This window comes from Ips typographus, linkage group LG2, assembly GCF_016097725.1.
Source record: "Ips typographus isolate SLU linkage group LG2, UJ_Ityp_2.0, whole genome shotgun sequence".
NCBI classification, from domain to species: domain Eukaryota; kingdom Metazoa; phylum Arthropoda; class Insecta; order Coleoptera; family Curculionidae; genus Ips; species Ips typographus.
Window position 1 is genome coordinate 22813483 of NC_138423.1, and position 27946 is coordinate 22841428.

Genomic DNA, 27946 nt, shown 5'->3' on the forward strand with positions numbered 1-27946 from the left:
CAAAAAGTGTTTCTAGGGCACCCTGTCTGTAAAACGTAAATAACACGCGTATTTCTAACACTTTGTATATACTTTTATATGTCGATGGATAGCCAATGAAATGAGCTTTCCATTGACGTAGAAAAATCGGTTGGTTAGTGGTACCGTTTAGCCACTAGAGGGCGTCAACTTTGATGTAATCTTTTGTTTAATATTCCAAAATCCGTTTAATTGCACTATTTTTGCTAGAGTTTTATACGTCAATGGAGAGCCAATGGAATGACCTTTCTAAAAAGTTCCAAAACATGGATTGATAGGTTAGACGGTTTGGCCGCTAGAGAGCGTCAAAGTTGACTATTTTTTTTTATGACTTTTTTCGTGCATCCTTTTGTTCAATCTCCAATAACTCGTTTATTTGCACCATTTTTAGTAGTGTTTTATACGTCAATGGATAGCCAATGCAAAGAGCTTTCTAACAATCTCCCAATTTAAATGGATAGGTTAGACAGTTCGTCCGCTAGAGAGTGTCAAAATTGACTAATTTTTTCATTCTTTTTGGGTGCATTCTTTCGTTCAATCGTCAATAACTAGCTTATTTTCCACACTTTGTATAAACTTTTATATGTCAATGTATAGCCAATGAAATAAGCTTTCTATTGACGTATAAAAATTGATGGGTTAGGAGTACGGTTTTGTCGCTAGAGAACATGAAAATTTTTAAATGTAAAATTACAAAACTCATAATTTTTCAATGTATTCCAAGGAAATTCATTGAAATTACCAAACTTGAAATTTGAATGGTAGATGTATCGAAAAAATTATTTTATGGATTTTTTTTAATAATATATTTTAGACGTTCCCAATTCTATTACCTAATAGTTTTCAAAATACCAATGTACCTCCAGTAATGCCTAAAGTTTGTACACCATAATGCCCCAGCGGTTTACCCCTCGAGGTGACCAACTGTTAAATAAAAATATCACTTACACAGTTTTTCTATCTTAATTTGGATTAGTTCTTTAGATGGAATTCTATTATTGATTTCCTATGAAGTGTTTTAAAAGTTTCATACGTGGCAATAATGTTCATTATTACCTACAACTTTTTAAATTTGTGACCTTTTCCTACTTTATTTTTCTTATATTTTACCCCAAACAATGTGGTTCTGTTATTTTTATGCAACTCTTTATTGTGTAAATGGCTAAGAACTGTTTGTAGCCCGTAAAAATTATCGTGTTGAGTGACAAAGATATTGAAGCAGAAATAATTGTAGACCCATTAAGTGAACCCTTTTAAGCTTGAAAGTTTCCGCTACACGCCATTAATTCCGGTACCGGAGTATTTGAGCCAACCCAGTCCCTTTTTCAATTCTAGAAACCTCGCAGATAATAAATTAGACGCCGCATCTGGTCGATGGTCGGACTAAATTAAATTTTCCGGTCCTTGAGAAAGACCTTTATAGAATTTCACTTTATGAACCGAATTGGTAGAGACGTATGCGCGTGCTAATAAAAGAGTAGAGAAAAATGTAATTTGCAGACCGAAAGTCGTGTGGCGTCCCTAAACAATAATTTAACGCCCTTTGGTTGCGAACCTATTGAAGAGACAATAATAGGGTGCCGAAGCCTATCAATCTATCCAAGCAATCCTCGGAAAAACGAGGGCTCCTATCGATCGAGTTCACCCCGATTTGACAAACAAGGGTCTGCGCCCCTCTCGCCGAAAGTAATAAGTACGGGGAGAAGTTGCAACTGCCAATCCCCGGCAGCTGTTCGTATTGAATTCATTCCGTCAGCGTAAACTCGACTATAATATTTGTTTCAATATTACCCCTCCTCAATTCAAATGCTATCATTGTGGTATTTGTAAAACGTCAATGATTTAAAACGATTATTATCCAGTATTTGACGTTGATTTATGGTTCAACATGGGGGAAGCTTGATTAGTTGTTAGCTCCTTGTTTAATTAATTCAGTTATTAGTGAAAATGAGGTTTTGATGTAACTTTGTATTCACTTATGACTACGAATCACGTTTTAGAATATAACCTCGTAATAATGGGGTCTGAAATAATTATTATGTTTGATACAGTTAACAATGACAAGGTTTTTACATTATTTTCTTCTCTTCTTAGTATGGATTCTTCTTTAATTAAGCTTCCCTACAAACACTTCCCTACAAGCTACGAAGTATGGGGCCCAAATGTGCTGTTTTTCTTACTTTGACAATAATATTGTCATTCGTTTTCTATCGTGGCCAATTCCTCTTAGTATTTCTTCATTTGTGACTCTATCAGATCAAGGAATTCTAAGTATGCGTCTGTAATCAAATGTCGCCAGTCTTCCTATGGATTAACGTCCAAGTTTATTCCTGATAACAGATGAGACTGTAATATTCTAGAGATTTTACTCTAATAGCCAAACTCAATTTCCTGTTTGTGAACATTGACCTGTATATTACAAATCCTTTCCGGGCTATTTCTATTCTGATCTTTATCTCCTTAACTTGGTCCAACTGGGAATTTTGACTAACAACTTTCCAACTGATGACGGAACGGTTTTGTGGGTATTGTCTGATTATTTTATATGCAAAGAATATTGGTTTCCATGGGTCGGTACGGTTACAGTACTAGTACGGTACGGTGTAGTGGGCAGACACCTTAAGGAACAAAAAACGTTTTAGAAGACCTTTTTTGTAAAATTAGAACCATTGAAAAACCCTCGGAAAAACCCAAAAAAACCAAAGCATAGCAAATGACATAAGAAAGAATGTTCTAAAATTATCTCAGCCATCAAAACTGGGTTGAAATTCAAGAAATTTGCATCACATTTTTCTTTACCCTGCATATCAATATATTTGTCTTAAGAAATCACTTTTGAGGCAAAATGAATTCTAGAAGAAACGGCTTTTCAAAACCTCCTTTTTTGCTTTTTGATTTCGACTGAGGCATTTCGGAGAAACAAGCCGTTAAAAATAACCAACAATTTTGCTGTATCGACCTTTTCCGTGAACAGTTTCAGTCATAAAATAGAAATACCAAGGTTTTGACTTCTTGTAACTGAATTAAAGTTTTGCATTGTTCGAATCATTGGAAGTAACTTTAACAAGTTAGACTTTTTATCTCTAGAAACAACAAATAATCATCTCCAACTAATTGTATGCTCAAAGAAAGTTTCCGTTTAGTTACAAAAAAAAGTTCGGACATTAGAAGAGCTGGCAGACAAAAAGTCCCTCATTAAATCACTTCAAAAGGGTGGCGGAAACCACGGACGAGGGAGAGAAAATCGGTCTTAAAACTTTTAGGGCGTCGTTACAAAAGCGAAAACGGCTCAAAGCGGGGACTCGTAATCACCCGTAATGAGTTTGTGTGTGTGTGTGTGTGTTTTCAGCGTGTGAGATTACCGGAGGGGGTCGTTTATGTAAGTCCTGGTGGGTTTATTTTTGTTCCTGTCGGAGCACCAGCCGGTTATTAAGGCCGTTATTGGCTTAACCCGACCCGGTTTCCTCGCAATAAATTGTCGTCGATAGATGTTCTCACGCAAATTTCCTATTAAACTTAGGAAAACACGACTTTTGCGTGCGGTCGTAAAACCGCGGATTGATAGTGGTGCGTGTCGACTTTGCAACAAAGGAATATAAAGATAAAGTCTAGACCAGTTAGTTGTAGTATCACGTTTTTGTTTAGAAACAAAAAATGTTAGCTAACAACAATCAGTTTACCACATTAACGGAAAGTGTCGAGGAGAAGAATTTATGACCATCATTGTAAGTAAATCTCCCAAAAGCCTTGTAATCGTGACGAACAAACACTACACCATTTACACATGTAGTTTAGAAAGCGTCAGTTGAATTTTAGAAACCATAAGATGGATTTAAAAAATATCACTTGTATTTCAGAAAAGGTACTTTCAATTTCAGAATAATAATTTTGATTTTCGAAATTGCAATTTGTATTTCAGATTAGTCACTTGTATTATAGAAAAGGGCAGTTGGATTTTAGACGTGGTCATTTGTAATAAAGTTGAGCAAAAAAAGTAAAAAAAAAGTAAATAGTTTAACGAATATTTTTAATAACATTGTGGTTTAAGCAGTTCAATGAAAAATCGATTTATCTCGAAAACCGTTTATTTTATCGAAATAAAGGAAGAGTATCCATTAATGGCGTTTGCAGCTGAAAATAATGACAGCTGTCAAAGTTTAAGCAAATTGTGTCTTAGGTCCAGTTAGATCCTGCCTTTCGAAGACGAGATACCTGGTTTTCATGTCAAATAGAAGGTCTCTTTCGATAAAACATTAAACCCAATAATGATTACAATATACAAAGTGTTTCAAAAGTTACGGCCAAAAACGTTAATTGGAAGGCAGTTCTTTGGGGCTCAATATTTCCCTTAAGAGTGACTTTAAACAAAAATTATATGAACAAATCGTATTATTTTGACCTCCCCTGCATGCCCCCGAGAGATTGTCATATAGTTATGAGACACCTTGTATATTTTATATAAATTAATAGTCCCGATGAGCGGGTTTTTTTGCTTAAAGCGATATTAAAAAAAAAAAACAATAAACTAATAACCACATAGAAACACAAAAAATCTGAAATTGAAATAACGCGTTCTAAAATACAAGTGACGAATCTGAAATACAACTTACGTTTTCTAAAACCAAATTTACGATAATGAAATACAAGTTTCTAAAACTCAAGTGATATTTTCTAAACTACATGTGTAAATGGTGTAGAAAATCATTTGACAAATTAAGTTTCACGTAAAGTGTAACAAGTCACAGATAAAAAAGCGACTCGTGCTTTGAAAATTGCCTGATCAACGGCTTATCCTCTATCCTTAATTAGTTCGGCGTTATCGTCGCTCTCCGCAATAATTCACCCCCGGCTAATTAAATTAACCGAGCACTCCATTATTACGTGGCCGTATAATTAAGCAAGGGTCCCGGAGCGTCGGAGCCGGAGCGATCGAAGTAAACGTAGTTAAAGTTTTCGCGACGACCCCGACTCGAACTTCTTTAATCGAGTTTTTGTTTTTTTTCCCCCGTTAATCCCCCGGGAAACGGGGATTTTCTCGTGACGAGTTGAAATTTTCACGGCAGTTCCGAGACCCGACCGAAACTGATTCGTTACATCCCCCTGGGTTTGGGATTCAATTAACTTTCCCCTCTTCGCGTATCGCACAACAGCTGGGGGCAAATTAAACTGGTCAAAATCGGCTTTAATCCTGAAACTCATCAATTAACTAATACCTTCGACAAGGGTATATTCACGAGAGGGTACCTAAGCTAAAGCTCGATTGTATGACAAATACTGTAGTCTGTAGGCCAATATCTATCATCATTTTTAATTTAATATAAATCGGAACGACGTATTTAAGGACACTGTAGGTAAAATTTTGATTTGGTTGTCATACTAAACACCAGTCAATTAACAACTTATACGAAACTACCATGATGTTGATCAAAGTCAATTAATGCACTAATTAAACTACTTTTAAATGAAAACAAAAAATAGAAGGACAACAATTAGGATATTATACAAAAACAGTGCCCAGCAAAGGTATTAGAAGATTTGTATGTATTACAGGAGAACCTGAAAAAAATCATTTGACTCCAAATCTGCAAAACAAGACTAAAATAGTGCAGTGTGGCAATATTTTGAGAAACTAAATAAAAATAATAATAAATATTTTCAAATCGACATCGAGCATCAATACGCTAATTACTGTAATAATCCAAATATAGTTAATTGTTAATTTATTCTATGACCTTCCTGTTATTAAATATCTTATCTAAAACCTCAAGGTATTTCAAAATGTTTATTGCAACTAAACTGAATAATTAATCATAGTGTGTGGATATTATCCCTTCTGATAAGTTGTAATTTATACAAAAAACTGATAAGCAGGATTTCTATAAATTAGATTTAATCAAAAGTCATTTGGGTACCTAATCACTTCATTATTGGTAATTTATCATCGAATTTATCCGGGTGAAATTGTCAGTAACCAGAAACTATATTTAGGGGCTTTTCGATGAATTTTAGTTTACCTTTTTTTACTTCCCAAGTCCAAAGTTATTTCGTCCAGGACATACAAGGTGTTTGAGTAAAACATTTTTTTATAGCACCAAAACATTATTACTTATTTGAACGAAACTTTATAGGTGCCAACTGTTATCGAGGAAGCAGGTTTTGTAATGAAAAAAGTAGTACACCTATTAATAAATAATAGCTGTATTTTTTTACTTTGATTCCAAAAACAAACCTAAATTATCTTTTTAAAGTTTTAACATTAAATTCTAACTGTGTAGCCGTTTTTATGTTTAAAATCCTTTATTTTTAATTAATAAAAACTATATACACAAAATTTCTAACAAAAAACCCACATACTGTCAACGTTCTTGAACATTCACACTCCCTTGTCAACTGTCTTTTAAAAGTCACTCGCACGTCAGATGATGCACGGCAACCCGCGTTACCACTGTATGTTCGGCGGGCTGCATACCCTGTCGCTACCACTGTTATTATAAGTATCAATCCATTTAGTGCTATTGGTTTTCAAGGTTCTTGGAAATCTTTTGGTGTGTAAAATCAAATTTCATTATTTTCTTAAAAATGAATAACTAAACTCTTATTTGAAACAAGCGTCATCATTCAGAGAATATTATGCTAAGAATGCTGTTAATTCAGTCATTAATTCATGATTAATAAAACCGGATTTAACTCGTTTAAAAGCTAATCAATTTTGTTCGCAAACTTGATAAATCAATCCAACAACTCAATAAATAACGGGTGTTCAATAATTGTTATGGTCAGGTCGCCTATGGATGGCAATTGTCGCAAAAAGCGTATGTCTTAGATAACGTTGCAAACAATAATTATTATATGACAGCTGTCAATACGCCGCGCCGGTTTGATTTCGAACCATATACAAACTTATCAACGGCCCTACGTCACCGCCTACTATACTAGAAGGTGCTGGTCAAAAATTCCAATATGGCGGAAATAGTGGTGACAGTTTGCATTTGTTTGTATTGTGAAAATTGAGTTTTTTGAGGATTAGATGAATTTTCACGGTTTAAAATCAAGACTTGAGGTTATTTGGTAAGTTATTTTTGTTTGCTGCCGTTCATAAGTTTTTCAAGCCATATTGTAACAGCAATTCAGGAAAAAGCCCAACCGTGTCAGTTTTACTTTACAAAAAACCGGATCTAACTCAACAGTGGTTGAACACTTTTAAGTGGGATGATTTTACTCCAACACTATACTGAGTGGTAGGTACAAGTGCTTTCTAGTACAGTAAACTTATTAGGTACTTGTTACATGCCCAGGTATGTGAGTTACATTTTAAAGCATCCTTCATTGTGAGGACAACAAAAATAATTTTGAATGAATGTTCTTGGTAATAACATAAGAAACATTTACCAGTTTTGCTTACCTAGTTTCAAGGATTTACAGATTTTCTTACACTGAACATTGTTTAAACTAGTTTGCTGTGTGTTGTACTTTCCAGGACAAATGTTCTAACCAATTTGATTAGGCTGGACTTGATTGTGTATAAAAAAGGCTCTATCTAGACATATCTGGATCAGGAATGAACTTTTCTTTGATTTTTCACTCACAACTTGCAATCAACTACACGAAACAATTTAAAAAAAACATATTTTTTATTGCATCTGCATACGTTTGTGTATAAAACGAAAACCGCTAACGCCGCCATTGAAAGTGACATTTTAGGCTTTCTAGTATAGAGGGCGGTGCCTCTATACTAGAAAGAACCACAGCCAACTACGACCATAACAATTATTGAACACCCTTTATAATCTTTGGTTTTGTAAAATACAATCTACAATAAATTTAATTCCACAATATTTTGCGCGATTATAGTGTTGTTTTTATTCTCGTTTAATGAAATCCCAACAAATGTGAAATTCAATCAGGCAACGATTTCACAATGGAATTAAACCGGTTGCCGTATATAAATTAAACACGCCTAATAAATGCGATTCGATTAATTTCGGGGCTGCACGATGCGGACAACTCGAAATATTGTAATTAAATTCATCGGCCGGAATATTCGCGTTTCAATAATTGTTCGTCGAAATGGCAGCGGATTAATCTGCTACACATACGGAATTTCGTTCGTATGTATATTCATGTAGCGAAAGAAATAAATTCTAAAATGTGATGGCGGTAAAATGCATAAATGAAATAGTCGTTTACTAGCGGCTTGAAATCCGCCCACTGTTAATAATTTGAAACGGTCTTATAAATGCAGGGAGATGGCGAATCCCTTTCCATATTACATTCGAGAATGGGGCTGGGCTGTGGTAATCGATTTTTTTTTTATCGATAATGGTAAAAGTGTTTTTCTTTTCATAAACTATTTCCGGCCCAACACCCAGCAATTTATAACGGTTAAAACTGCGGACGTGGCTGGGATATTACGCCTATTTTACGAGCGAATAAAAAGCGCTCGCATTAGCGCAAATTACCGAAGCGTACGCCACTATCGTAGATCATAATAATTATATTGTAACAGTGTAACATCTTCTCGGTCCGGTGCACAGCACCTTTTAATTTACAGACGTTTTATTAGCAAGCTGCGCTGGGAGAAATCGAATATCTGTCCGAATTAAGCTATTACGAGTAACGAATGATAACAGCGGCTTAAATCAATTAAGCCCAGCCGCTAGGCACTACAACTAAAACAACCTTAATGGTTGTGGGTAATGCCACGGTGATAGTTTTAGACTTGTGATTACTTTGTTAGAGAATGTTTCCACTTCTGCGTGTACATCCAGCACAAAATGGATGATCTTTCTTTCCCCCAAGTCGTAATTTTATTACCCTGTAATTTGGTGGTATTTATTGGCGGCACCCCTTTATACCTAAAAAATTATATCACACACGCAAAGTGCAAACAAAGCGCCGCGTGCCCCAAACCTATTAAAAAACTGTCATCTGCTTAATAATCGTCGACGTAACATGCAAACCTTGTCAGGACCCATCGGACCGGAAATGCTCCGGGGGGGTACATCTGTCCTAACGGAAGTCGATGAGGCTTCGCAATCAAATCGTTCAGAGACGGATCAGCCCTTTTGATATAATCCTAATCTCACCCTCGTATTTAAAATAAACTCGTCCGCGTCAAAAGTCTACGACAGTTTAAACATATTTAAAAAAGGGGCAGACGAGTTGAAATTAATTTTAAAAGCGGCACGCTTTAATCCCCCCTGTTGCAACTCTGGTTAGGGTTGTTAAGCGCAAGGGGGGGAAAGACCGCCCCCCTAGTCACGTGACCGCGATCGATAATGCGGTCTGTCGAGGGCGGATCGTGAGGCTCCCGCATAAAAGAACGTCGCCTCCACCCGCTGGATTAAACAACGCCACTAGGAATGTAGTTTTTTAATCGATATTTCAAGTGTACCCATTCATTTTCACAATGTTGCAGTTGAAAATTGCAGGCTGTATCAAACTTTTTGTGAACTCTGTTCACTGAATTTAGTAAATTATAACTGAAAATGTTGACATTTGCAAATACTATGTATAGTAGTATAAGTAAGTCCACATAATATGCAGCTCTGCGTAAACTACCCACTGTGGTCTGTGTGTGTGGTCAAAAAAGCTGGCTCCTTTTTCTTGACCAATAACAAACTACGAACCCGAACAGTGATGTGAGCTACGCAAATACTACACATGTAGACTTACCTTTAAGAAATGAGGTGAATATGTGAAAAATTAAAAACGAATAAGCAGTTTAAAAAATTAGACTTAAATTGAAAAAACTGAGTACAGCCGTAAAAAAACGCCTACTTGAGCAACTAATGTCAATTATGTCAATGCATCTTATTACGGTCATTGGTTAAACATTGCTATAGAGTACTACTTACAACAGTCTTAACATTATTCTGATAGGACATGTGAATAATAAAATAAATCTCTTTAATATTTTTTTGCGTTAATTTAGTGGAAGCAATAAACCAAGTTTTCGTCATTTTTGCTTACTACATTAAAAATACATGTTAGTTATTTTTAAGTGTAATAACTAATAAGCTTTTCAAAATGCTAGAAGAATAATTTAAGCTGGATTTATACAGCGCACAATGCATAACATTGCACAAGAAATCACAAGTGTTTCTTTTTGGTGTTTATACAGTAGCACAACATATAATTTTTAACCAACGAAAAGAGTTTATGACAACGCGTGATAAATGTCATTGCAATGTGAAATGTTATTTTTCTGTCACTTGCCATTTGCCAATCATGTCAAGCACAGATAAGGACGCTAAGTCAAAAAAGGTGTGCTTGCTGTTGTAAAGTTGGAAAAGGAAAAAAAAAATTTTAATAACAACAATATATTAGAATTCTCCATATTTAGAAATCCAACACAAACCGACCATGCCATCCCTGATAATTCCAACCACCACTCGCAACACAAGATGGCAGCATTCAGGTGTTATTATTCCATGCTATTTTCTGCATAGAACAACCTTCTGATAAATAACTGAAAAACTGAACTGGCAATACTACACATTTTTAAAAAAAACCCTTTAAAGACCTTGTTTTGGGTTAATTGGATTTTTTGTCTTGTCTTTCTGCAGGAATGGCCCCACAAGTGCTAATAACTTATGGAACAGTTCTGGAGTCATACGCGTATATTTGAAAAACTGCTCTGTATCATGTTTTTCTGCAAACCGAACTATTTTTACATAAACACTATGTTCATTGCGTTTTCTATTCATAGGTCGCGTTTTAAACCTCCGTATTCTCCTTTTCTTGACATCTAAGCTTAATGCTGTAGCTTCAGCACCCATCAAGAGTAGAAGCCCCAATTGTTGCCAAGGTTCCATCTGCAATTGTTTAATAAATTCTTGATGTAAAGAGAAACTAATTAGCTCTAGATAATTTTTACCACTAAACTCTGTTTTTTCCGTAGACACTTCAACTGTTTTTATTGCACTAAATGACCAAAAAATCACAAATACAAAATCAACAACAAACCACAATTCTTGAACAAAACAATAACACAATACAATGACGGACGGCGGATGTCAAAATATGACTGACAAAATTTTGCGCACGCGTACAGCTGTTTTCGCATAAGAATTGCATAGAAAGTTAAAAATTATGAACTTTCTATGCGGTATTGTGCAAGTGTTGTGCGCTGTATAAACGACAGTAGGCATTACTGTAAAGCCAACTTTCTATGTTATGCATTGTGCGCTGTATAAACCCAGCTTTAGGTATACTGAGACTGAATTACTTTTGTGTTAACTTTGTATTTTTTGTATTTCCAGGAAACTGTGGATGTGTGTGTAGGCACAAGCGTTGGTACCATCACGGAACCAGATTGTTTGGGCCCTTGTGAACCAGGAACCAGTGTCACGCTAGAAGGCATAGTGTGGCACGAAACCGAAGGAGGTATGTTTTATCATATTTATAACTTTTTTTAAAAAACTGAAATTTGAAAACAATTTGATGCGTTTTCTAAAGTTAAATCAATCAGTACTGCCTGGTAGATTCTACATGACTAATGGATTTGTTTTGTATTTAGGGGTATTAGTTGTAAACGTAACGTGGAGGGGAAAAACCTACGTCGGTACTTTGCTAGACTGCACAAGACACGACTGGGCCCCTCCGAGATTCTGTGATTCGCCCACAAGCGACTTAGATAATCGGACGCCGAAAGGACGCGAAACGCGATCGTCGGTGCACAGTAAGCTGCGCAATGGTGGTGGCGTAAAGGGTGGCAGGAGGGGCGTGGCCAATGGAGCCGGTCCGGCTAACGCGCCCTCCTCGCCCACGCCTTTCATTCCCCCGCGTCCAGACACAAAGCGGAAAAGCCGAGCGGGTGAAGAGGATCCGCTGCCGGTGGGCGGCAAAAAAGCCAAAATTGCTGTGCCGACCACACCGACGCCTATTCTAGTGACCCCGGCTCCTTGTTCTAGTCCGCCGCCTTCTCCTGTTTTGCTGGAATGCCCAGAGCCCAATTGTTCTAAAAAGTACAAGCATATCAACGGTTTGAAATACCATCAGTCTCATGCGCATGGTTCTGTTGCCGACGACGAAGACACTAAAGGTTTGATTATGGATGTATTCATAAGTTTTTCAGTTATTTTTTAATACAAAATTTTGTAGATGTCACTTCGATGTCGGAGAACGATGAATCGAATATTGAAGCTCCTAGTCCAGTGACACCAATCAAATCGCCGGATAAGAGCCAAGATCGCCCTACAACGCCCATAAAAAAAGACAGCAGTTTGTCGGAGGTGCCGTTGTTGCTTAGTAACACAGAAGGAACAATGACTCCCCCATCGCCTGCTACACCTCCCAGCGTTCTAGAATTACCACCTACGATAGCGGTGGCTAATTCTCCGGGTGTACCATCGATAGATGCTCAAACGGGCAAACCACAAGCAGTCGTAAAACCGGCTATTCTGCGATTTGGACTCGCCCAACCTACAGAAGAATATTCATCAACGACGAGTACAGTGTTTGGACATAATGGAAAATCGCAAGTGACAGGTAAGTCCTTAACTAAAAACAAGTTCACTGTGTAACACAATGAATTGGTTAATAGGTTCCAACGTGCCCAACTCACCCCAGCAGCCAATATCTGGACGTTCTAGTGCACCTACGATTCCCTCCCCCGATCAAGCACCGCCTCCTAGTGACGCGCTGCCGCCCCAATCATTCGCCAATCAACTGCAGTCCCACGTCAACATGCCAGGGCAGCAGTTTACGCAACCGCCTAATATAATCGTGCCCAATCAGAATGTGACACAGCTATCACCGCCGTCACCGACGCAGACAGCCAAACTCACCCAATTCAAAGTAAAACCGGCGTCGGCGCTGATGCCCGACACCGACAAACAGAAATCTCAGCAACAGCCGCAACAAAACGGGCCAAATCTGCAAAAATCCGGTTCACTTTTCAAGAAGAAGAATCGAAAATCGCCGAGTCCAGCTGATGGAGTGTTCGGTTTAGAGCCGAGCAGCAGAGAGGAAGTGCAAAGTCCAGCTTATTCGGATATTTCGGATGACGGTGCTCCTGTCGTTATGGACGGTGAAGTCGACAAAGCAAAAAACGCGGACAAAAAGAACGAAAACGCACAAGCGTTGAACCACATGGGCCAGTATGGTATTTATCCGTATTTCTCGCAACCGCATCAGTATGTTGTGCCTAATCAAGGTCAGCAACCTATGGAAGCTACCAACAAACAGAAAGAGACTGAAAAAGCTCCTGAAAAGGTATGTTTTTAAGTAAATCTGAACATTAAATCAAAAACAAAGTTCATATTAATCACTCACCAGTCATAAACAACAATCGATCCCAAATGTTATGTAGTTATGTTTAGTTATAACTAATTTATTAGTTTTAGTACTATCTGCTAATAACACCTGATAACATGACACAGAACATGTTTCCTCTAAAAATTTTAATAAAATATTTGAATTTCAGTCATCTAATGAAAAAGATGCTACCAAGAAAGACAACTCCGATTACCCTCCAAAACTCCTGCAACAGCACTACTACCCGTACAGCTACATGCCTGGTTACCCATACAATATGGAGCCGCCTAACTATGGTTTACAGCAGCAACAACAACAACAACAGCAGCAGCAGCAACAACAGCAGCAACAGCAAGACTCTGTCAACGACAAGCATGCTAGTAAAGAAGACAGTATCAGAGTGAAAGAATCTCCCAGTCCCATCGAACAGGTCGCCCAAGTTAAACAGCCGTCCTCTGGACTTAAACAGTCGAGTAAACAGCCATCATCTACAGATCTGAAAGAGAAGCAACACCAAAATGAAAACCACCAAATTATTAAAGAGAGTATTGAAATGAAAAATCAAATGAATCCGTACATGTACAGGCAGACGGCGGTTCAGCAATCGTCTCAGTCGCAACAGCATCACCGAGAAAGAGAAAGGGAAGAAGAAGCGAGGCGCTATTATATGTACGAACAACAGAGACGGAAAGAAATACAATCTCACCAGCAACAACAAAACTCTTCGGATCACAAACAAAAACATCCTACGTCAGTGCCTAGTCCTAACGTTAAATCAGGAAAAGAAGTGAAAATGGAAGATAAAAAGGACAAAGACGTGAAGCAGGAGGGGGTAAAGCCTACGATGGAGACTCAAGGACCACCGCCTCCACCGACTTCTCAGTACGCTTACGCGATACATCCTAGTTATATGCAGGGGGCTCACTACGGCGCCCTTCCTTTTGACCCCAGCCATCCCATGTATCGTGGGATAATGGTGCCGGGACCGTACAGCGGAACACCCTATTTGCATCCGCAGATGCCTCGTTACCACGCACCCGAAGACTTATCCCGGGCGCAGCCCACGTCCAAGACGCTAGACATGTTGCAGCACCATGCCCAATATTATTCGTCGCACAAAATTCACGAATTACAAGAACGCGCGATCAAGTCTCCAACGCCCAAAACCACGACAAGTTCCAGTCCGTCAACCAATCAAGTGCAGTCAACTGGTCAGTCACCTGCACAGATGACTGCACCTCCCGTGACCACCCAAGCTTCGTCGACAACGCCCTCTAACGGTAAGCAGACGCCCGGCGACGGCAGTGGGGGAAAAGATTCGCGATCACCACCACCTCAACGGCACGTTCACACCCACCATCACACTCATGTAGGACTGGGATATCCAATTTATGGTGCGGGACCATATGGTGGTAAGTGTAACATGACTTTGTTTTTCTCTAAATGCTTCCCACTATTTAGATCATATACAGGGTGTCCCACGACGAAAGACATCGATTGATATTGGAAAAAGTATAAATAGGAGAGTTACCGTAGCGTTATTCAAACCAAGATTACTTAAATCTGTTAATTATTTACGGAGAATGTGATAAACTTGTGAGTAGAACGTGTGAGGTATCTGCCGCTCGTTATCCAGAAAAACCAAAGCCATCACCAAAAGTTGTCAAGCAAATAATTGAAAATTTTAAGAATACGGGATCTGTGAAGATAAAAGCTATTAAAACAAAACCAATCCTTAATAATACAAATGTAGAAATTGCAATTTTGGGCTATTTTGTTGCAAATCCAACTTCGTCAATAAGACAAGTTTCCGTAGAATCAGGCATATCCTAAAGCTCAATTCAAAGGATCCTGAAGAAACATAAATTTCACCCTTTTTCATTTAAATTAGTGCAACACTTAAAAGAGGTTGAATTTTCGAAGAGAGTGGTTTTTAGTGAGTTTTTGCTGACTAGTCAGTATGGAGAAGAATTGTTTTTGAATAATATTATTTAGAGCGACGAGGCCAAATTCACTAAAAATGGAATGTCCAATAGACATAATTCACACTACTGGTATGACATAAATCCACACGTAATTAGAGAGAGAAATTTTAAAGAAATCTGGAGTTTTATGAATAAAAAATGTTTATTCTCAAATAAAACGAAATGGGTTGGATTTGGGTATAGGCAAGTAAATTGAAACGTATAGTAATTTTTAATGCTCAAAATGATTCCGTCATAAAAAATTTGGGTTTCTATTTAAAAAACTTGAAATTTTTTATTTTTTTTAGTGGCAGGTTTATGATTTTTTTTTTGACTACCCTGTATACAAATGAGTCATTACGCACCCTCAGTTTAATAAAACGATCCTTTATTTACAATAACCCAAAGTTTCATTGCAAAACGAAATACGGTTTTGACAGAGTACAAAAATATGTTGAGCGTTGCAACTGTCACTTTTTTGGAAGAGATAGGCATAGGGTATTGCACACAAAAGTTGGTCAAAATTTTGTGAGGAATCCAAATATGTAATAATATATAGGGTGTTCTATTTAAAATAAGAAAGTTGTGATCGACTTCCGGTATAAACGGAAGTGCAACCATCTTGAAAATATTTTTATCTACTCCTAGCATGGTAATCATTCATTACACAGCTCATTTTGAGTTACGTAATGAGCGATTTTACCGCACTAGTGCGATAATAATCGATTTTATCGCACTAGTGCGATAAAACAACTTTAAATGAAAATTTCTGCTGTAATTGTTTATTGAATTTAAACATAACTTTGATACATTTTTTCATATTTCTCCTTTGACTTGGCAGGCAACAAGCCAGATACCACGTTTGCGGCAGCTTCTTCAATATCTGACGGAAGTTCTTCAGACATGTTCATAACGAAATGCACTTTTAAAAATTTGTGACTGACACTGTTAAATTGTCGCTTAAGTGATATGTGGAAACAAATGGCCACCATAGCAACAACACCAAAACAGTACAGCGTAGATGACAAGATTTAAGGGTAACAAATAACTACCCGTAGCAAGCATATACGAGACGTTCCTAAATAGTTCACATTGCACAAAATATGAATTTTTTTCTTACTTTACGCTGCTCCTGATGGTCGTAGATAAAATGTTGTACATCACCCGTGGGGTATGGCAAATTAACGTACTCGTGTGATCACCCCAACTCGGTCTACGACCTCGTCGTGGCAACACTCCCACTCGTGACTATAAAAATGCTCATACCCCACTAGTAATGTAAATAACTATAGTTAGATTGGGCATGCCCACATCAGTATCCTGCCAAATTTTCAAAACTCTCCTATTTATACTTTTTCCAATATCAATCGATGTCTTTCGTCGTGGGACACCCTGTATACGACATAAAGATTGTCAGCCACTTGTGACTATTCAGAATAATTTAACTCCAAAGATAATTTCTTGGAAGTAAGAACGTGAAATCAGAAACTACAGCTACTATTGGTCAATTCTGTCATTTCTATAGTAATTATCCTACGGTATGTTTATTTTACAGTGATTCGTGTTTAGGAAGTTATTTTTTGCTGAAAAAATGCCGTTTAAGCGTTGTGTTGTTCAATCTTGTTCAAACAATAGTAAGATCTGTCCCAATAAGAGAAGCCAAAACCTGTAGAATGAGTAATTCTATAATTCTGACCCTAGACTTTCACGTACGTTATAACATTGAAATGTCTTTTACTACGTCACAGAGGATCGTGCCCCGCTCCTTATAACTTTCTTTTTAAGCTTTTTACTACGTAATAACATTAATAACTCATTTTAGTGTATGAATACGGTTTTGATACAAATTTTAAACTATTTTTTTTAAATTTTAGCGGCAGTTTTGGCGAGTCAACAAGCAGCAGCAGTGACCGTTATCAATCCGTATCCTACCAAGTGAAACAACTGATAAATCGCACTCGCCAGTGACGTAGAAGTGACTTTTTTAAAGCATTCCAAATAGATGTGTCTTGTTATTATTATACATAGCATATGCACCGCTCGTTCTCGTATCTTCAGTCGCCTCTCGACTTTCCTTGTCTCGTCACAAAGCTCTCTCGGTCGAAAGTGTGACAGAGAATGAACGAGGCGTCGCGACAAGGACCGAGATTGATTGCAAGCGTTATTTTTATTTCCTTTTGAATATAGGAACACGCTCGTTTCGCAATGTAAACGTATATTGTAAATGATTTATTTTTATGTAAATAGTGTAAAGACATAACGTCTTTATCAAACAAAAAAAGTCATATACCTATATGATGATAGTAAACGATAGTAGACTGATAATTTACCTTTTGATTAGGGTACGTGTATTTTTTAATGTCAAGTTTTGTCTTCGTTTTTATGGTAAATACGTAATGAATCGGAGAGTAAGTACGCGTCTACGCTTTTATCTTACACTACTAAATGTCTTAAAGTTTGCTAACTTGGCTAAGTCAGCAAACTTTAAAACATTTTTACAGTTTAACTATTGCTGCGGCTAAATTCTTTTATCCCACAGTCATATGTCACACTAGCTACGGTGCAATAATTCATCAATTGTGTGAAAAAAAGGCGCGTACTTGTATCATGTAATTACAATGCAAGAAATATGTAACAGTTTATCAATGTTGTACTATTGAAGACATACACTCGAGGTTTTGATTAGTTGTACAAAGAAACAAGATACTTTCTACTAGTTACTAAGATTGATGCTTGTTTGGTCGTTTGTACAATTTGTTTTAAAATTCTAGTAGTACCAAGTTTGTTGCATTAAATTATCGAAGCACATACATATAAAATAAAGACTAGTAAAATACTATAGTTGTTTCTGGTATAACTAAAAGAAAACAAATCACGATCTGGTGTCTGTCTTGCTTAGCAGTAATTTGGAAAAGGTATTTTCAAGTTACGACCGGTATATTTTTTAGGTGAATTACACGAAAGCCGTTTCAGTTTTATTGATACGGCCGTTTTGTACTTTGTTTTAATTGTTCTTTTACTACAACATTGGAGTCTGTACAATTAGTAATTTTTACTTTTCCTGATTATTATGTGTTACTGTTTTTGGGAGATTTTTGTCCAAATTAGTAAAATTTGTTTACTTACTAATACTTTGTGACAAAATTAAAAAGGAGTTAAATTGTCAAAAACAACCAAAAACAATAGCTAACATTTTGTATGATATGAACATGACAAAAGCACGAAAGAAAAATACGGCGGTTCTTTGTTTTATTCTTTTTTTTTATTTCGAGTTTTAGAGAACCGCAATTCTATGTTTTTTTTTTTGTGTATACTAGTAGGTTTAATATTATTGGCGTTTTGTTATTAATCATTATTAACTTTAGTAGATGTTTATTTATAACTGATAAGACTATTTTTAGCGGTAGCTTTTAATGTGATACGTAAAGGTTTAAAAAAATAAATAAATGAAGCGAGGGCGGGACGCTAAAATCCGGCGAAAAATTACCCCCTGTACAGACTGCAAGAGGCTTCAATGTAAAATTGCTTAATAAAAAAAAAACTATTGAGGTAACCGAGTTTTATTTTTGTCTTGTTCCCTGTAGCCGATAGCAAACAATAGTAGGCAAGCCGAAAAAGCCATTACTTCAATCGGTATCGCGAGCCCAAAGAAAGTGCAGAACGGTGAAAAGCAATCCGCACGGTTACCCAACTAGTTCGATAAAAAAGTGATACGGACGTGGGCCAATTTCGATGTTTTTACTACTCAGCGTAACAATCTTATTTATACACTTTGCCTTCGTTTTCTATTATGACTTTTATGGTAAAAGTGTGATAAAAATGTATCTGTTTTTTTTTTACACATGACATTTTATAAAATTGTACATCTGTAGTTCCATTTATTTTCTGAAAATATAAACCTTATTTATGCTGAAGAGTTGAATCAATTTTTGCCCATTGAGAGTAGTTAGGTTAAGTGCATTATAGTGTTAAAGTAAAATATTACTATTTTCTACTTTCTAATGACTTACACATTCGTAGGTTGTATAGCTGACTGTAACTAAACAAACTTGGGTGGTTTAGACTGTGACAATAGAGATGAAACAAAATCACAGTCTGAACCACACTTAACTTAAACTAATATTTGCGCAAAAATATCGATTAAAAACCTTATTTTAAACTATCTACTATTAATTCGTAATACCACAGAAATACTATCGAAAACACATTTTATGTGTATTCTTTGGTCTGTTTTCTTTGACCTTGAGATTCTAATGTAAAATATCATCCCGGAAGCCTAATTATGTACCTAAAGGATATAAACCTGCTTATTATGTCATATGAACCGTTAAAAAGTCGAATCATGTTTTACGTGTGTGTGCAATTTTATGTTTGGCCCAAAAAACCTGCAAGTCTAATCGATGTGGGAAATAACAAATTAAAATTAATTTATTGTTGCACATTAATCATAACTTTGTTATCTAATGACTATGAAATGAGTAGCTCAAAACAATGATGCATTGTTACTATAATTTGGAAATTAGACACCCAATAAATGGTCCATAGACCTGTTCATTGAGATAGAAAATTGCAAAACACCATCCGACTAAACAACAAACCAATCACGCTCGAATAGTGCCGTATCTCGTGTATTGTATGGACATGTTTCTGGTCACCAAACCAAAAACCTAAATTATATTAAAATAATGGCGTGATATAATAGACGCGGAAGCACGCAATTTGGGCGGAACGATTTCATAAAGTACCGGCCGCTTTCCAACCATAATACTGGCACCATTGGTACTGCTGGACGTACCTAAAATACGCACAAACTGGACAAATTGTCGACGTTCGGACAGTGCTGGCGTCGTTCTGATGGAAGGCGGATTCTTTGAGCGGCGTCGATTACATGGGGCGTTTTGTTATCGCGGCGTCGAATTTTTAGTACCATCCAGCACGTTTTGATTTTTTGTTTTAGTGCCAGTTCATATCCGGCCATGGTTCGTGCAGTTTATTTTGTGTTGTTACTGGTTATTGCTGTTGATTTCGGTAAGATACCAACTATTTTCTTAAATATGTTATAGTTTATACAGGGTAACTCAAATTCGACTCTCACCATTGGGTTCTCGTAAACTATCAGAGATACGAGAAAGAAAAATTGCGCAAATTAAAGCTGTAGCTGTAAGTACTTTTGAGTACAAAACTGAAAATTTGATTTTTTGTTTTTATTTATTTCTAACCTTATGTGAAAAGATATCCCAAAACCGAAAGCACATTTTTACTGCCACTTTTTATCAGCTAAACGATGACTATTTGCTGTTTCATATTTGCCGCCCAATGTTTCGTCTTTTGCCAGTCATCATCAATATTCTTTTTTCCTACGTATAATATATTAGATTGTTAGCCGTCAAAATAGTACGTTTAATTCTGGTTTTAGTGATGAATGACAACGTGACAACAACTAATTTTACCTTAGATGGCTTTGAATTAATGAGAAATTGTACGAATGTTTTCGATATTACTTGACAGTTCCTGTCAAACACGATTATTCGGTCTGCACTACTTTCAAATGAAAAACTTCATGCATTTACTCACTTTTATTACATTATTTTAATTTTTAGAATTATTAGAAATTTAATACTAGCACTTTGAGAGCAAATCAACATTTTATGTTTCCAAGAGAATGCTTATCATTTTGAAAACTTTTTTTATGATTATATTTAATAAATTTTTATTAAAGACAAATTTTTTTCTTGGTTTTTGTGTTTTGTCGTGTTAAACAAAGTTTGTTTTAAGAGTGAGTGCAGATAATGTGAAATATTCAAGTAACATTGTCACAGACAAACAATTGACATAACATAACATAAACGTACAACTTAATAAATAATACTACATCACTACATACAAAATACACAAATCTAGTAATTACTTGATGCAAGAACAAGTCGAATACAATACGTATTTGATAATATAATAATAGTTATTTAACCAACGAGTGTATTAATGAAAGCGATTAATAATCGAAATGGTTTATTATTCTAAAAAGTTTGAAAAAAACTAATTGTCAGTTGTATAGGCAATACGGCAAACCGAAATCATAGGCACCCTTGACAATGACAGTGACAGTTGGTTCTGTCGTTAATGGTGGATGTCAACTGAATAATATGCGTCTATTTCTCTCTGTTTAATACAAATAAAGTAGAATGGAACTATACTATGAGACCTATTTGGTTGCCTTTGTGATAAAATCGTGCATTAAAGTAAAACAATTGAAAAATCATGCATTAATGGGACCACCGCCTACTATACTAGAAAGCCTAGAAGGTGCTTGTCAAAAATTCCAATATGGCGGAAATAGTGGTGACAGTTTGCGTTTGTTTATGTTGTGGAAATTGAGTTTTTTGAGGATTAGATGAATTTTTACGGTTTAAAATCCAAACTTGAGGTTATTTGCGTAAGTTAGTTTTGTTTGCTGCCATTCATAAGTTTTTCAAACCAAATTGTAACAGCAATTCAGGAAAAAGCCCAACCGTGTCAGTTTTTTACTTTACAAAAAACCAGAATTAACTCAACAGTGGTTGAACACTTTGAAGTGGAATGATTTTACTCCAACACTATGCTCAATGGTAGGTACAAGTGCTTTCTAGTACAGTAAACTTATTAGGTACTTGTTACATGCACAGATATGTGAGTTACATATTAAAGCATCTTTCAATGTGAGAGCAACAAAAATAATTTTGAATGAATGTTCTTGGTAATAACATAAGAACCATTTAACAGTTTTGCTTACCTAGTTTCACGGATTTACAGATTTTCTTGTATTGAACAGTGTTTAAACTAGTTTGCTGTTTGTTGTACTTTCCAGGAAAAATGTTCTAACCAATTTGTTTAGGCTGGACTTGATTGTGTATAAAAAAGCTCTATCTATACATATCTGGATTAGGAATGAACCTTTTTTTGATTTTTCACTCACAACTTGCAATCAACTACACGAAACAATTTAAAAAAACATATTTTTTACTGCATCTGCATACGTTTCTGTATAAAATGAAAACCGCTAACGCCGCCATTAAAAGTGACATTTTAGGCTTTCTAGTATAGAGGGGGTGGTTAGAGTGATTTTAAAGAAAATCATTTATTGTAGATGGCACTTTTTATAAGTTGTTTTTTATAAAATGGTTTATTTGGTAGTTTGGCAAAAAAAACGACTAAAATATCAAGTCAAAAAGAGACACAAGTTTTGAGGCCAAAGCATGCGATGTCAGCATTAGATGTCATAAAGAATTGGACACTATTATGTCTAGAATTCGTCGTAGAATCCAAAAAAGCAACAATTACAAAGTGTAATTATATGCAAGTGATTATGATTAATTAATTTTAATTAACAGCCTTCTCCAACAGTTTGTTGTAGGCTTTATGTTTTTCACCTCCCTTTTGGATTATAATTTTTCTTTAACTAAATGTGACAATTTATTAAACAGGCAATGCATCGGAGTTTGAATGTCCCGATAGCTCTTCTTCTTCGGCAGCGGGGAAATTGCGATTAACGTTATTGTGCGACTATGATCCATCGGTCAGATCGACGAAAAGCCACAAGAACGCCACCACCGTCGCATTCAATCTCGGTTTAAAATACTTGAGATATGTAAGAGTCGTTCTTTGCTTTTCGCCAGCCCGAATAAAAAAAATAAATTTTCAGGACCACTTCAGTCACATGCTTAGCGTGGACGCCTGGTTTATCGCGGTAAGTTGCCGGTCAGAATGTACTTTTATAAATCAATCGCGGTGTATTGGCCTTTCAGACTTGGACCGATGAGCATTTAAAATGGAAGCCCGAGGATCATGATGATATTACTTATATCAAGTTGCAGGCTCAGACGGATATTTGGGTGCCAGATATTTCCATTTACAATAGGTCAGTACTAAAATGTATCAATGTTGCCAAGTTGAAATTTTTGTATACAGTTTCAAGAAATTTCAATCTAACAAACCAAATGACTTACTACTATTTTCCGCCAAAAATGTAAAATTGGTCATCAACCAATTTTTTTTAATTTTGTTAATCGATAGCGCTTCAAAAAATATTTAACACGTATTTTTTGTTTTCGGCTTTAGAAGCATTTAAACCTAAGAAAAATGACAATAAAAATTTTATTTGGTTGTTTCACCCTATATACGTTGTATCCCGTTTGACGTCATAAGGGGACTAGTTTTTGACGTAAAACGGTGTTCGCTGTTTCTTTTCAGCTTCCTCGAGCGAAATAGAGTATATGAACGTACGTCGGATATTAGCAGTCGCCAGTCGACAATGAAAGCACTGAAAACTGACAGTTGACACAGTTCTCTCTTTCTCTCTCAGATTTCCTTCCTTCAAATGAAATGCACAATGTGCTTATGAATGTAGAATTCCACCTACGTTAGCATATTGAATTGTCCCATACATACGTCACGCACAGGGGTGTGCCAAGCTCAATTTAGTATTTATTCAGTTTTTTATAAAAAAAACTAGTGGCGTAAAGTTTAAAATTATCAGTTAAAACAAATTTTTAAACAGGAAACTTTACAATATTATTGTTTTGAACGGAAAATTGGACTATAGTTCATGACCCCATTGACACAATTTAGAAAAAAAAGATCCCAACCGAACATTTTCTGAATAACGGTAATACTGTTAAATTCTCCGTTCAATTTACAGACATGACCAATCAACTGATCCGAAAGTAATCACAGACGCACAATGCAGCGTATCAAACACCGGCAATGTACTTTGCGTGCCGGGCATCCATTTTGATACTCTGTGCGTACCAAATCTGAAGAAATATCCTTACGACACCCAAATATGCACTATCCGTTTCGGTTCGTGGGTCTACAAAGGTGAAGAACTCAAGTTAAAAACGGTAAGTTTGCACTTACTGTTTTAATCTAAAAAAATTAGTAATTTTCTTTTTAAGTTTACTCCGGTTGTGGATAGTTCGGATTTGGAAGAAGATCTGGAATGGAGCCTTGTATCGTTTAAGTCTGTCTATCATAAAGGCAACTACACCTGTTGTCCTAACAGCACTTATCCTTCTGTCGACATAATTTTGGAGGTTAAACGTAATAGTAACTCGCATTCCATCAACGTTGTATTACCATTATTAGGTAAAATTTAGTGTAATAAGTATCCTAAAACGGTTTTTTGTCCAGTTTTGCAAAAAAAATTAGAATAGGTCTCAAAATATGCTAGACATATGTTCGAGCAGCCATTAAAGCTGAAGGAGCTAAAGGTTGTCTCGGAATATATTTACTTAGGCCACAAAACTTAACTTGGCAAAGAAAATCAATCTTCTGAAATCACAAGAAGAGTAGGCCTCTCCTGGACAGCATTTGGCAGACTAGATAGGATTTATCCCTAAATCTAGTGAATTTCCTGTAAATTTGAAAAGGAGAGTGTTTGAAGCCTGCGTGATGCCGGTTCTCACATATGGACTAGAGACAATGGCAATTACCCGCAAATTTTCCAATTAACTGCAAACCACCCAACGAGCAATGGAGAGGGCTATGATAGGAATCACTCTAAGGGATAGAATCCGCAACGAGGAAATTCGTAGAAGAACTAAAGTGACAGATGTTCTAAGGCTTGTGGCACAACTGAAATGGAGATGGGCTGAAGAAGGCAGGACGACAGGTGGATATAGGATACTAGTACATGGACTAGTTTGGTGCCCAAGAGAGACCAAACGGAGCATTGGTAGGCCCCCCAGACGATATTCAGAATGTTGCAGGAAGGAATTGAACCCGGACTGTTAGAAATAGAAAAACGTGGAGGGATTTGGAAGAGGCCTACATCCATTAGTGGATAAATACGGTCTGAGAAGAAGAAGAAGAACTAGTGATAGATAAAGCTACTTAAATATGTTTTCAGCAAAAAATATTCTAAAATCTTCTCTGCTGATCTACACTGCTGGCCAATTGAATCATTCATCTAAAAGATACTGCGGTTCGTCACTATCAGTTTACACAATATCTCTTAAGCTAGTGTATACAGGATAAGAAAATGATTTTCTCTGAAAATGTAGTGTTTTAAACACCTGAACACGATCTTTGACATGTTTTGAGAAAACCAGTTTGAACGTTTTCAATTATCGCATTCACTTTTCGAGAAAATCTATATTTTATGAAAACGTTAATTTAGTTTTAGAACTCTTGTTAGCGAATTGTTCTAAAAATAATTAATAATATTTAACACTCTTATGTTTAAAAAATAGTCAAAACAGTCACGTGACTCTAATAAACACAGTTTTGAACTGGAAAATTTTCTAGGACGTCAAATTAAAGTTGTCAAAATTCATATTAATTAAAAATTATTAAAACAGTCACGTGACCCTAAAAAAAATTAATTTGCAACTGTCAAAGTTCAAATGTTAACAAGATACAACAATTAATGTTAAAAAATAGTTAAAATAGTAGTCACTGACTCAAGCCGTTAACAAATGATATTTAAAAATTTCCTTTTGACAATTGACATATGAATGTACCCGGTGTCAAAAAAATATGCACCCACCATAAACAACCAACCCTATAGATCATTTTGAGTCACCTGGTTTTGACACTGGCTTTCGACGGCAGCCATATTGCCGGGGGGGCAGACAACTGAATTTAGCTGTATTGATTTTCATTGTTATTTGTGATCTCCTGGTGTTTAATAAACTGTTTCAAAGGAAGCAGAATACATTTAGTTGATATGTAGGGAGAGACACTGTTAAAAACTAAAAACATCATCTGTGCTTTTGGAAAGTCTGTAAAATATAATGTTTTTCAATCATTATCTTTAAATGACTCTTCTGACAAGCCAGACGATTTTAGTTTTTCTTGCAATGTATAATTTTTTGATTCGCAAAATTGAGATCTTCTGATAGACAATTTATACACAGCATTTTGTTCACTTTTTAGTTGGCTATTGTCATCAATTTGTTGAAGTTGTTCCAAGTAAGATACAGATACTTCTGTAGATGGACCTGCAGTGGGTTCCCTGTCCATGTTCATAGCTAACGTGCTCTCACCATGCTCATCTTCCTATATAAAGGTCTTATTACAGATAAATTATAACTTTTGTACAAAAACTTACTATTATGAGACGTTTTGTTTAACGCTTAACTGCTTGAACATGCCGCTATACACTTTGTACATTTTGGGTTTTGGTAATAATATACCTATATCCCATATTTACAGAAGGAACCCAGTCAGGATTGTCCTTATCTTCCAATTTGGCTGGTTCGCCTAAAAAAACCAAACAAAACTGACACAATACACTAAAATTAAAACCATATTTTATTTAACCATACTTCGTTAGATGCTGTACTACTGACAAATAATAATAATAGATACCTGACACAGTGATTTGCACAAATTCGTGCATTATTAAGGAAGGTTTTACTTACATCCCCACGTTTTGAAGCGACAACCCATTTAAGTTGACGTTTTTTTGACAAGGCGTTTAGTTGTTCTCCCCGGTTCTTCAACGCTTTGGGAATCTTGAAAAATCGAACTTTATCCCTTTCTGCTCTATTTCCACAACGCACGACTGAACAAAACGACGGCATTTTTCTACAATCTTCTGAACTCAATCGAAAATTTCTATGGTTTACATTTAGCTAGTGGGTCTGTATGCCCCCCCGGCAATATGGCTGACTTACGTTTGACGTTTGTGACGTCACCTCGAATTGGTCTATTGCGGTTATAGGTTAACTTTAGTTTTTATAAGGTTGGTTTCAAAATTAGAGTATTGCTGTACCGTTTCAGTGACGTTTGAAAGAGAAAGAAACATATACACTAGTTGAAAACGACATAAAACTTATCGGCGTAGTAGGTGCTTTACAACGTTGCCTAGAGCATCAAAAATGAGTTAATAGTAATTATTTATTGTCGTTAATTATTGGCCAGCAGTTTATTTCAAATAGAGAACTAGTCTAAAGTAAAAAACCTAACAAAACAATTTACAAAGCCACTGCACAGTTGTAGCGACTCTCAATATAACCATCTAATAGATAATTCTTGGTTACAGTATGCATTATGATAACATTAACTACCATGGCGATGTCACCCTTAAATAAAGACCGTTTCTTATTGAGCTGCGTGTCAGTTATAGGACACATTCTCCACGTACAAAATGTCTTTTACACCATACCGGCCATTGGTGACGACCTACCTAGTTTATGTAAGTAGAAGAGAAAGTGTACAACTCTCAACGTTAACAAATTACTATTTATTTAAAGTAACAATATCGAGGGACTCAACTCTACTAGCTGGTATTGGTATGATTGCAACAGTGTTGCTGAGAAGCATGATGGAGAGTAAATCACCGAGTCCGACGTGGATGTCGTTGATAACGTCAGTTTTAATAGGGTCCAGACCTGGACAATTAATTTTTTTGGCTGATAGTTCTCTAAAGGTAAGAATACGAATTAACATTACTTGCGACTAATATGTAAATATTGTTGTAGGGAGCGGCAGCTGCCCAGAAACAGGACGACGGTAACACAATCATCAACAACATTGAAACACCAGTTAGTAGTTCCTTATTGTCATCGGATTGGTTCATTTTTGCCAAGTTCCTCGACGTGCTTTTATTTGCAAGTTATATTCTTGCCTACATAGTTATTCTATTGAGTTTTTAAGTTTTAAATAAATTATGTTTACCAAGTATTCCATGTCTGTTCCTGAATTAGCCAAGTTGCGATAAAATT

The 27946-nt window shown here is 36.2% G+C and overlaps 2 protein-coding genes and 1 long non-coding RNA gene across 6 annotated transcripts in view; 2 read left to right on the top strand and 1 right to left on the bottom strand.

Moving 5' to 3' along the window:
* Positions 1-18795, top strand: part of sbb (scribbler) — a 77429-nt gene extending 58634 nt beyond the window's left edge. For all 3 annotated transcript variants that reach the window (XM_081974209.1, XM_081974211.1, XM_081974210.1), the window contains 6 exons: positions 11283-11406; positions 11540-12064; positions 12124-12510; positions 12566-13236; positions 13448-14690; positions 17117-18795. In XM_081974209.1, coding sequence (XP_081830335.1) covers positions 11283-11406; positions 11540-12064; positions 12124-12510; positions 12566-13236; positions 13448-14690; positions 17117-17181 — 3015 coding nt within the window. In that variant the 3' untranslated portion in view covers positions 17182-18795. The remainder of the gene's footprint in view (positions 1-11282; positions 11407-11539; positions 12065-12123; positions 12511-12565; positions 13237-13447; positions 14691-17116) is intronic.
* Positions 18796-19822: 1027 nt separating this feature from the next.
* LOC145725444 (neuronal acetylcholine receptor subunit alpha-3-like) lies at positions 19823-27905 on the top strand. The gene is made up of 9 exons (XM_081974212.1): positions 19823-20270; positions 22703-22866; positions 22921-22965; positions 23024-23136; positions 23917-24118; positions 24173-24362; positions 27265-27417; positions 27476-27651; positions 27704-27905. Exons 1-9 carry the CDS (start codon positions 20219-20221, stop codon positions 27875-27877), a joined length of 1269 nt encoding a protein of 422 aa, XP_081830338.1. The 5' UTR covers positions 19823-20218; the 3' UTR covers positions 27878-27905.
* Positions 26103-26812, bottom strand: LOC145725447 (uncharacterized). 2 transcript variants are annotated; one of them, XR_014177275.1, is made up of 3 exons: positions 26642-26812; positions 26329-26480; positions 26103-26276 (listed from the first exon to the last, which is right to left on the bottom strand). It is a non-coding gene; the product is annotated as an uncharacterized LOC145725447 (long non-coding RNA). The 2 variants fall into 2 exon arrangements; XR_014177274.1 differs by having other exon boundaries at positions 26589-26812.
* Positions 27906-27946: the final 41 nt, after the last annotated feature.